Source organism: Sminthopsis crassicaudata, chromosome 3 (assembly GCF_048593235.1).
Source record: "Sminthopsis crassicaudata isolate SCR6 chromosome 3, ASM4859323v1, whole genome shotgun sequence".
Lineage (NCBI taxonomy): Eukaryota > Metazoa > Chordata > Mammalia > Dasyuromorphia > Dasyuridae > Sminthopsis > Sminthopsis crassicaudata.
Genome location: NC_133619.1, coordinates 301,162,414 through 301,174,639, shown reverse-complemented (window position 1 = coordinate 301,174,639; position 12,226 = coordinate 301,162,414). Strand labels below are relative to the sequence as shown.

The 12,226-nt window shown below is 39.4% G+C and overlaps 1 protein-coding gene across 1 annotated transcript in view; it reads left to right on the top strand.

Annotated features, from left to right (window-relative positions):
- Window positions 1-480: 480 nt before the first annotated feature.
- The window catches only part of DCBLD2 (discoidin, CUB and LCCL domain containing 2), a 101,590-nt gene continuing 89,844 nt past the window's right edge, over window positions 481-12,226 (top strand). The window contains exon 1 of the mRNA XM_074300992.1: window positions 481-935. Coding sequence (XP_074157093.1) covers window positions 749-935 — 187 coding nt within the window. The 5' untranslated portion in view covers window positions 481-748. The remainder of the gene's footprint in view (window positions 936-12,226) is intronic.

The following is a 12,226-nucleotide window of genomic DNA, read 5'->3' as shown; positions in this document are numbered from 1 at the left end:
GCGGAGTTTAGGCGGGTCTCCCATCCCCACCCCCCGGCCGCCGGATGCGCGGTGCCTCCAGGAGAAGTAAGGAGCGCTGGGGAAGTCTCGGAAGTCGCCGCCCAGGGCCGCAGGGAGCCGAGGTGCCCGGACCGCGAGCCACGGCCGGCCAGCAGCAGCCGGAGGCGCGCGAGCGGCCGGGGCAGCGCGAGGACCGGGAGAGAGGGGGCGGGAGAGGGTCGGGGCCGGGGAGGGCGGGGCGGAGCGAGGGGGAAGGAGAGGATGGGGAGGCCGGGGGAGACCCAGGATTGGAGCAGGAAGAACCCAGGGCGCCGGAGCCTCGGGGAGGAGAGAGAAGGGTGGGCTAGCGAGTCGGGTGGGAAAAGGAGAGGGCTCCGATTGGGGGGAAGAGCGCGGAGGGGCGGGGGAAGGGGTGGCCCCCGGCTCTCGCGCTCGTTTTCTCCTCCCCTTCCCTTCGGGGAGCCAGGGCTGAGTGCCGGGCTTGGGGCGCCCCCTCGCCCCCGGCTGCTGCACCGTTAGCTTCGGGGCGGGAAGGAAGGGCCGGGCACAGAGGAGGAGGAAGGAGAGGAAGAGGAGGAGGAGGAAGAGAGAGAAGTGGGGGAGGGCGGCGGAGGAGGAGGGAGCCGGGGCGCCGGAGGGCCCTGCATCCCCCCACCCCAGCCCCCGCCAGCGCCGCGGCCGCCGCGGGTCCCGGGCTCGGCCAGCTCCGCGCCGCCGCCCGCACTATGCATGCGGACTGCAGGCCGGGATGGAGAGCCGGGGACTGGTGAGAGCCCTGCGCAGCCTGCCGCCGATTTCCCTGGTCCGGGTCCGTGCCCGGGCGGCCGCCCTTTCCCTCTCCTCCTCTCCCTCCTCCCCCTCCTCCTCCCTTTCCACCCCTCTCTTTCTCCTACTCGTACTTGTGCTGCTGCTGGGAGACACCGGAGCCCAACAAGGTGAGCCCGCCGGGGCGGGGGGAGGGGATGGTCTCCCCCGGCTGCGGGGCGGCACGAGACCGGACTCGGGTGTTTCCACCCCCTCCGGCCGGGCTGTGGACCTTCCCGGAGGTTCCCAGTAAGTCCCGCAGAGGTATCGCGTGCGGGGGAGCCCCGGGCGTCCACTTCTCCGGGAGCGGACCGCTGGCAGCAGCCCGTGCTTCCGGGCTCGGAGCTCGCTGCTCCGCATCCTCCTCGGAGCCGAGCTGGTGGGGCGCGCGGGGATTCCGAACCTCTTTCGGGGCGTGAACCCCTTTCGCAGTCTGCAGCCCGAGGCTCCTTTCTCCGTTTTAACACGCGTAAGATAGAGAACGTAACATTTCTGAGGAAACCAATTCCTTTAAAATACAGTTATCCGCTGTTTCTAGGAAGTTCCCAGGCCTGGGGCGAACAGCCTCTGGGTTAGGGAGGGGGTGTTGCCAACCTCAGAATTGAATACATGCCGCAGCTAGGAGGGAGTGTGTTGTAGTTGTGTGTGCAGAGATATGACCTCCGCTTATTTAAAACAAACAAACAAACAAACAAAAACTTTAAAAATCAACAAGCATTTATTTCCTCTCCCACTCATCCATTGGGAAAAAAAAAAAAAAAAAGACCAATAGTAGTAAGCTAGCCTAGTCGGGCAACCCAAATCCCCTCTTTAGCTACCTCCAAAAATAGGTGTCTTGCGTGCCTCACTTCGGTCTGAAGATGGGTCGTAGCCGGCTGGGTTCTTTAAGCTGAACTTCCTTGGCTCTTTTTTGCTAATAAGGGTTAGTTAAGTAATGATTCCGGAAGAGAAGGAAGGATGAACTTCCACTAATCCTTTTCTTTGAATAGGAAACTTAAAAGTTTCAAAAGGCTTAGTTAGAGAGTAATACCTGGGAGGGGGAAAGTCAGTTGGGAAAAGAGAATGAATGTCTACTTTTAACCCGTAAAATTCAAGTCGTGATAGCACTTAAAAAGTGGCCTTCCTGAATCTGAGGCTGTGCTGTACTCCCACATCAAACAGACCAAAAGGAAAAGTTCTCAGTTAACAAGTGTTGTTTTCTTACCCAAACTATTATTATGAGTGGTGGTCAGGATGACTTTGGTCACGGTTTTAATCCAAGTTACAGCACCATATTGTTTTTAATAAAGCTATTTTCCACATTAAGAGGCTAAATCTTTCCAAAAAACCAGCAAAGCATTTTTTCCCCCTGCTTAAAATCCTTAAGAAACCTATTTTGGAAGTATTCAAACTGTAATGAAAAACCTGCATAAAAGTTTGAAGGAATAATTAAAATATAAAAGAAAAAGAAAAGACTAACACTATTTCAGTTAAAATACTATACCATATTTTGGTTTTATTTTTGAATCTGTTTACTATTAGTTGTAAAACAGTTCTTTACTGGTTTTCCCGTTTCATTGTGAGTGTGTAAGGTTTTTTGTATGGATTTCCACGTTTCAGGCCAGCTGTCATTTAAAAGTTATTTTCACTTGTTATTTATTAGTGATATAGACAAGAATGACCATAACCAGGTTTTTATGGAGAGGCTGAGATTTTTTGACAGTCATGGAATCAGTGAAGGAGCTCAAAATGAGCTTCAAAAGTCTCCTCTAATCCTTTCAGTTTTATAATGAGAAACTGAGGCAAACTGGGTGACTTGCCCAGTGTCTCTTAGTTGTTAAGTATCAGAAATTACATTTAATCCTTAATCCTCTGATAGAGCCTCTTTCCATTATATCAAATGATCATAGAATTTAGAACTGGAAAGTACATCTGAGGTTGGCTAGTTCATTCTTTTTATTTTATAGGTAAAATGAGGTTCAGGGACATTATGAGTCTATTGTAAGAAAAATATGCACTTAATAATATATAACAGAAATTTGCTCTCTAGAGAATTACCATAGGCATTTTTGTACCAAATCTTTTTTTTTTATATATATAATTTTTATTTACCAGATATATGCATGGGTAATTTTTAGCATTGACAATTGCAAAACCTTCTGTTCCAATTTTTCCCCTCTTTCCTCCCACCCCTATTGGCAGGTGGACCAATACATGTTAAATATGTTAAAGTATAAATTAAATACAATGTCCAAACAGTTGTTTTGCTGTACAAAAAGAATCGGACTTTGAAATAGTCGTACCAAATCTTGTGAGTATTTTTGTTGTTTAGTCATTTCAGTCTCATTCTATTCTCTGTGACCTCACTTGTGGTTTTCTTAAAAGGCAAATAAATAGTCTGCCATTTTCTTTTCCACCTCATTTTACAGACGAGGAAACTGAGGCAAACAAGGTGAAGTGATTGCCCAGGCTCACACTGTTAGTGTCTGAGGCTTCATTTAAAGCTTGACTTCCTTCTTCCAGGCTTGGTTCTTTATCCACTGCACCACCTGGCAGCCCCCAGGTGATATGGGGTACCTATATTTGAAATCTTGAAATATTGAGGAGTACTTGTAACTTTGACAAGCCTTTATTTAATTTCCTTTGTAAATCATCTGTATAAAGTGAAGTGGCCAGAAGAGGTTCTATCCTAATCTTTCTTTTTAAAATAGATAACTGTCCTGTTAATAGAAATGCCAACATATAACAAATATTTTTAGATTTCCCAATATAAGTAAATAGCAGACATTCCCTCCCTTGAGGAAATGTGATTTATTTAACTATCTGATCATCTTTCCAGAAATGCTTCTAGGAGTAGAAAATAAACAAGAAAAATATTGAAGCAATGAAATGGAAAGCCATTGCTTTTTAAATTGAGTGGTTGGCCTGTGCAGTCAATTGCTAAATCTTGTTTCTATCTTTACAGTATCTTTTGAATTGACCCATCCTGAGTTTGGTACACAGTCAAGTTCATTAGTGCATCACCTCTCAACTGGATTATTGCTATTGGTTTCCCTGCTATCAGTTTCTCTCCTTGCTAATCCATCTTCCACACAACTAACAAATTCCTTAAGTGCCCTCTGACTGTGCTACTTCCCTAGCCTAAAGGAGAAAATATAAAGATTTGACTTTTAAAGTCCTTCACAACTGGCCCTAAACTGTCTATCTCCTTCCTATGTTCCATGATCAACCAGATAACTTTCTTGGTTGTTATATAACATAACACTCCATCTCTGATCTCTGTACATTTGCACTATTGGTTCCCCATGCTTCAAGTGAATTCTTCCTTATCTCTGCAATATAATTGGCAATACTTCTGCAACACATAATTATTCTCTTCTTTCAGGAAGGAGATAAATTATATACTACCTTCTATAAACCGTTCCTGATCCTCTCCCCCTAATTTCTTATTCCCTCCCTTGCTAACTGCCCTGTATTTAAGTACTTTGTATTTATTTTGTTCTCATTCTCTCTGGATTCTATAAGTACTTACAGATATAGTTCCCTTGTAGAATATAAACTTCTTGAATGCAGACTCTTTGAATTTTTTTCTTTGTATTTACATTCCCCAACACATAGTGAGAACTTTACAAATGCTTTCTGATAACTACATTTTTGGATAGAAAAAATAAAAGCAGAATACACCTTGAATAAAGAAGACTGGGCACATTCAAGAGATTGAACTTTAGGAGGAAATGTATCCTAATTTATGATGAAATTTTCCAGGAATATAATCAGTGGGTAGTATGTGAGATCAAATAGAGGTATATGTTGACTGAATTTGATATCTACAAAGTCATCTCTTCTCAATCTGGGTTCATTTTTCAGGTTGTGACCTTATTTTTAAATGTTATCACCTGTGTGGAATTAAGAGCTGAAAGTAACCACAAAAATGTTTTAATCCAAATGGACAGTTGAGAAAACTGAAATAATAACACAGTGAGAAAGGAAAAGTGAAGGTTGAGGACTTATTTGATTCAGTCTTTATTTGAGTGTCTTATAGTTGGGAAGAACACAAACTAAGGACTGAAAAAATCTTAGAGATTACCTATCTTCATTTTCTGCTCCCCTTTCCCTCCACTTTACCGATGAAGAAACAAAAATCTAGAAAGTTTAAATAATTTTCCCAGACACAGGCAACAAGTTTCAGAGCTAGAATTTGAAAGTGGGGTTTTTTGATTCCATATCCAGTACTTTTTTTATAATGTAGTGCTGTTTCATGTTCTCACTGAGTTCAATTATGTATTTGCTATATTGGAATTAGTGAACATGAAGAACAAATATAGGGGCAGGTAGTTGGCATAATGGATAGAGCACCAGCTCTGAAGTCAGGAGGACCTGAGTTCAACTCTGGCCTCAGACACTTAACACTTCCTAGGTGTGTGACCTTGGGCAAGTCACTTAGTCCCAATTGCCTCAGCAAAAATATAAGAAATAAATATAGACAGAATCCATCAATGGCAATAAGATTTTAATATGGTACTAATATGAATCATACTCCTACAGTCAAATTTTTTGAAAGGAAAAAACAGTCACTGAAAAAAATGAAATTGAATATAGACTGAACCTATGCTACATACAGACTGGATTTATTTGGGGGAAAATACAATTTATATTAAAAAAAATTAACATGAACTTACATTGTACAGTAGTAACTGGAGTTACATGAATTTGAGTAGGAAGAAGTTGAAGGCAAATCATTACCTCCTTTCAATTAGTCTCAGAAAGTTTCAAATTCAGATTTGGTATGTATGTGCATAATACTTAGAAGACACTGTATTCTTAGGGAATTTAAAACGAAATTACTTGCCCTCAAAGAACTTATATTTTACTTTTGTAACCATAAAAGGTTGAGATTTTAGAAAGTTTTAGAAAAAATACTCAAGAAAGTTAGGACCCCAAATAACAGAGGAACAAATTTGCACTGAAAATTGGAAGGTGATTAGTCAAAGGGGACAATGAGCATATTTGCATACGTAAGGAGGTTTGTGGGTTCTGTTTTGGTTTTGTCCTTATAGATTATCTGTGCACATTTAGGTCTGCCTAGATGAGATTAGCAAGGAGGTGAGAATAGATCGTACCCCAGAATCCTTCTCTTCTCTTTCTCCAAAAGAGAATTCCTGCCAAGAAGGGAGGCAGGAGGTTGATACCAAAGCCGGTCACTCTTCTCTCTTCATAAAGAGGCAATTCTGGGCTAGAATTATATCTTTCTGTTTCACTAAATATTATTAGTCTAGGGAAAGCAAATTTTAGGTTCAAACTACATTTCCTGATATTATTCCTTAGCCAGAGAGGAGATTCTCTGGCTATATATCTAAGGATTGACACCCCCCCCCACCCGGTGCCACTTCTATAACAAACTTATTCAAGTGGATAGCAAAACAGAAATTAGAGAAAATATACATAGGAAACAGAAATTAGAGAAAATATTCATAGGAAACTATATAGACAATACACAGTGAATGAATTCTTTTGGGGAGTGAGGTAACTCAACCAGCAGAGTCCCAGATCTTTCCCAAGGATAAATTCCTTGAAGTTTCTAGTGTAGCAAGCTGGAGATAGGGTTATGATAGAGGTTGCTAGCTCCTCTACATGTTGGCTTCTTCCCAAGGTCTTTCTCTCCCTTCAGAGACGTGAAGGGAGACAAGGTGATAAAACTCATTTCCAGCACACTTCTCCCCTCTCCCCCCAACCCCTTATATAGGCTCTGGCCTTTTGAATAGTTATTCAAACTGAGAGTACACTTGGTCCTTTAGTTAGTAGTTGCACACAAAAGCAAAAAAAAAAAAAAAAAACAATGCTTAATTAGGAGTTAGTTCCATTTAAGGAACATTTGTAAAGCCTGGTAGGTGCAAATCACTGCTAGGTACCAGGTGTGTGTGTGTGTATATATATATATATATATATATATATATATATATATATATATATATATATATATATATATATATATATGGATCTTATCTTTTCTGAGTAGGATATAAATGAATAAATTAGAACAAAGTGTGTATCAAGTTTAAAGTGCAAAGTGGGGTGAGATAAAAGATAACTTACTGCATTTGGAAATGCCTTCTATACCTGCATCCACTGTGAGATCTGAAGTTAGGAATTTGGAGAGGCAGAGGTAAAGAGGGAGAGCATTTTAGAAATATAGAGGCAAGAAGAGAAGAGATGAAATGTAATATATGGGGAATACTAAGTAGTAAATAAACCGTTTTAATTGGAACATTTTATAAGAGGTGTAATGTGAAATAAGTCTAGAGTTAATGTGAAATAAGGCTAGAGTTAGATTAAGAGCTGTCAAAACAAAAAAAGTCAAGCTAGAGGTAAAAGGAAGCATTGGAACTTCTTGAGAAGGGAATTGATGTGATCACTTCTGTGTTTTAAGTCAAACTTGTGTTTTAGGAAGATTATCTTTACAGTTTAGGTAGAGGATAGATTGAGAGACTAGAAGTAGGGAGACTAATTTATCTATGTATTTATTTATTACTCCCTTTATTATGGCATCAGTACAGAGAAGGGGAAGGGAATTAGAACTAGAGGCAGATTAGATAACATAAGACTACCGACTGGCCTTTTGGTTTGGGAAAAGGAGTTACTTTGCAACTTGTAAGTTGTGAACTTACAAAAGTTACTTAAAAGTCTAACTTTTACAAGTTAGAAGGATGACAATGCTTTTGACTGAAATAGAAGAATTTAGGAGGGATGGATTGGGGAGACGTGATGATCATATTCACTTTTTCTACTTTTTCTAGCCTCTTCTGTTGCTCTCCTACACAATTTTCCAACCTCTCCTTGTGCTCCACTTATGCTTTAAATATGCTCTTACTTTCTGTCTTTGCTTATGTTATGCTTTTTGTATAGAATATGCTTTCTCCCATTTTAGGGCCCAGCTCATATGAGCTCCAAGAAGTCTTTTCTTATCATTTCATTTAGGGATGAATTATCTTTGCTTTTTGTTGTATCACATATGAGTATTACATTCTCATTAAAATTTTTTTCCTTATTCATTTTTACTATGACTATTACTTGCTTTATCACAGTCAATAAAAAGTATTTATTGAATAAAGTATATTCTGTACTGAGCTGTGAAAATACAGAGAAAAATGAAACAAAAGTCCCTTTCCTCAGAGTTTACATTTTAATAGGAAAGAAAATGTGTATATACATATAAATAGGTACATGAAGATACTGACTGGTAGATGAAAAGTCTTATTTGAGAAGGCACCAGTAGTTGGAATGACTGTAGAGGCTTTCTGAAGTTGTTTAAATTGTACCTTGAAGAAATCCAGGGATTCCAAGAGGGAAAGTGGAAGGGAAACTGTATTCATTTAGCACTTATTTTGTGCCAGACAATGACCTATATGCTTTACAAACATCGCATTTGTGAGAGGGAGAACCTTCCAAGAATGTGGGAGGAGCCGCACTTTCCGCTATCTAACCGCAGTTAGGTGTCAGGGGACTAAGGAAAAAGGAAGGGATAGGGCTGTGAATGCCGAGCAAAAGAGTTTGTATTGGTCCTGAAACTCAGAGGAAGTCACTGCAAGGAAGGAGAATGACATGCTTTTGGGCACCTGAGTGAAAGATGAATTAGAGGTGAAAGAGATTTGAAGCAAGGAGACCAATTAGACGGCACCAGTCTAGTGAGAGATGATGGATTGTCCCTTTAACTTTTATGGCATACTGTTTGCATACTTGAAAAGAACTGAGCCTGAGCTAAAGTGATTGTGAGTGAAGAGAATGGAACTATACAAGAGATCCTAGGGAGGTAAAGAGAGCAAGGTCTGGCATTTGTTTAGGTTTGTGGGGTGAATGAGGTAAGGGATCTAGGGTAATGGCCAAGGTTGTAAATTTAAGTAAGTGGAAGAATGATGGTACCCCAAACGGATGGTGTCAAACTCAGATAGAAAGAGATGGAAAACTTCATAATCAGTGTTGCATTGTACTTTTTTTTTTTATACATTACTCAATCATATTTTACTTTGCTTCATACTGCACTAGTGAATTTTGAGGTTTTTAAGTTTTGACACATCTTAGACCAGTGATGCCAAATTCATCTAGAAAGGAAGAACAACAAATTCTGTCATCCACGTTATATTGTATTTCTATTTATTTCACAATAATATTTTAATCTGATTGGCATTGGGGAGTTTGGGGACTGCAGATTTGATATTGCTGCCCCAGACAGCCATAGGGAAGTTTAGAAGAGAGTTGGGTTTTAGAGAAAAGATAATAAATTCTATTTTGGACATGTTGATTTTTAGTTGTCTGTGGGATATAGATTTCAGTATCCAGTAGGCAATTTGTAATGTGGCATTGGAACATGAGAGATTAGGTCTGGATATACAGCTTAGAGAAGAATCTTTAACATATAGATGATAATTGAGCTCTTGGGAACTGATGATGTCACCAAATGAGATGATATTGAGAGAAAAGGGAGGGGGACCCAGGACATAGCTTTTCGGGCCACTTAGCTTAAAGGACATGACAAAAAATTCAACTAGAAAATGAATATTAGTGATCTGGAAAGATTTCACAGAAAGTATTGCTTGAACTTCTTAAAGAAAGAAAGGGATTCTATAAAGTGAAAGTGATTTGAGGCATGGAGGATAGCTAATGCAAAAGACTAGTTTGGTTGCATTTCAGTGTTTGGGAAAGGAGTTACTGTATAATGGGCTGAAAAGTAGTTTAAGGTCAGATTGGGAAGGGCTTTAAAAACTAATTATTTGATCTTGTGATGAAGAGAGCCATCTACACCAAGAGAGAGTACTGTGGGAACTGGGTATGGATCACAATATAGCATTTTCACTTTTAGTTGTTACATGTTTACTTGCGGTTTATTTTCTTTCTCACTTTTTTCCTTTTTGATGTGATTTTTCTTGTGCCGTAAGATGATTGTATAAATATGTATGCATATGTTAGAGTTAACACATATTTTTACCATGTTTAACATATATTAGGTTACTTGCCATCTAGGCAAGGTAAATTGGACACATGGTTTTTCAAGGGTCAGTGTTGGAAAATTATCCATGCATATGTTTTGGAAATAAAAAGCTTTAATTAAAAAATAAAACTAATTGTTGGGATATATTTTTTATCCTAGAGGCAAGAAAAAAATCATTTCAGTTTATTAAGTAAGGGAATGATATGATTGGTAAGGCATATACATTGAAATGGGCAGAGATTTGAGGCAGGAAGATCAGTTAGTAAATTATTACAATAATCCAGGCAAGAAGTAATTAAAGCTTGAATTATAGTGAGTAGAGAGAAAGGATATAGGACATGAAATATTTCATGGAAATAGAAATAGCAAAGTTTTGGCATTTAGCGGAGTGAGGCAGAGTAAAAAACCAAGGATGATGCTAAGAATATGAACCTAAGATACCTGGAGAATGGTGGTATTTAAACAGAAATAAGAAGTTTCCAAAGAGGAGAGAGTTGTTAGAGAAATATATCAAGTTCCGTTTTGAATAGACTATGTTTGAGATGTTTTCATCCACTTAAAATGTCTGAAAGGTAGATAATGCAAGAGAGAGAGGTTGAAGTTCTTTAGTGTAAAGATTGTAGCTCGAGGTGTAAGTCATTAAAAGAGATATTAGAGAGAAAATCAGAGTTCTCAGGACAAAGCCATAGGGAATAGCTCCAGATGAGGGCTTGTACCATGAGAAGTATCAGAGAAGATAGGAACTTGATTGGCAGAATCCCAGAAAGAGAATATCCAGGAGAGGGCCAGTCAACCATGCAAATATAGCAGAAGAGGGTCAGGTGGTTAAGGCCTGAGAAAAGGCCGTCAGATTTGGCAATTATGTACTTAAAGGGTAGTTTTCTTTGTGATGGAAAGAAGATTGTGAAGGCTTGTTTGAAGAGCTAGTGTGAGTAGGAACAACTAGTGTAGATAGCTTTTTTCTTGTAAGTTTGGCTGAGAAGAAATATAGAATGATAGCTTGAGCTGAGAGGCATGGTAGGGAATCATTTTTAAGGATGATAGGCACATTTAAGGTAGTAGGGAAGAAACCACCAAATATCAGGAGGCGAAAGATTAGAGAGAGGGAATGAATGAGGGGGCTTTCTTTTGGAAAAGTTGAGAAGAGATGGGATTAAGGACACGTAGGTAGGCTTTGGTTAGAAGTACCCCTCTATGGGGGGGGAGAGGGGAGAAAAGGAATGGAAGGGAAAGGGATGGAGAGGAAACTCATCTGGAATAGTCTGAATTTCGTAGTAAAGATAGGGTGATAACTAAATGGGATGGGTTATTTTAGTATATTTTAGTATAAGATCTTAATTTTTAAATGAAGTATAAATCAAAGCCCTCCACTGAATGAAGGAACAGATTATTTTAAGATGTTCAAGGAGATAAGATTTGGAACTATGTGGTTGAGTGGGACAGAAAATCAGTTAGGGAGGAGTAGTAGATTGCCTTACTTCAGTGAAGTCCCAAGTGAAAATAGAAAATAGAAATTTGTAGTGTACTTAATCAGCATGGTTTTGTGACTTCTTCCAGTCTTGTTTTCGAGAAGGAGCGAAACAGGTAGGTGAAGCTTTTTGAAGTTAATAGAACTGAAAGAGAATATTTGAATTTAACTAATTTAACAGGAAATTGAATTTGAGAAAGGTGGAAGATCTAGTTAGAGAACAGTTGATACCTTGGAAAGTATTTGAGGAATAGAGGGATTGATGCTCCCAATAAGGGTGAAGAATAGGATTAGGGTAGTGAGGTTTAAGGAAAGTTAGAAAGATAAAATATTATGATTGGATAAAGGAATTTTGGAAATTATGAACATGGAAATGGTATGCTTTCAGGTACTGGCAAGACCAAAAGACATATAAGTGTATAAGTGAAGGCGGAGTAAGTTTTGTAGAAGTTGAGTAGATTCAGGAACTAGAAGTAGAATTATTAAAGGAAACTATATCTATTGAAGAATTCCCCTAGTTATGAAGGCAGGGATTGGAGTGGAGAGGAAAAAAAGGAAAGGAAACAAATATATACTAAACATCTGCTACATCCTAGACACTGTGCTAAATCATATTTCATTTAATCCTTACAATAACCCTGTGAGATAGGTGCTGTTTGCCTAGGACATCATTGACTTTTCCCTCACCTTTCAAATCTAGGCAGTTGCTCTGTCCTATTTGCTTTGTCTCTTTAACTTGTCTTGCTTTTTCCCCTCTTATTTCCACCTAGTTATTTTTTTTTTTTACATAATGCTTAATGGTTATTAAATAATGTATTATAGAACATGATTGTTTTATTCTTTCTCAGTGAGTTGAGAATTTATTTATTGAGTTTGAAATATGACACTTCAGGAAGCATTTTTACTTTGAAATCACTATAATTTCATCAGTGGCTGAAACTAAACATTCTAAATTAGCATCCTTCTGCCACATCCCAAAACATACCAACATT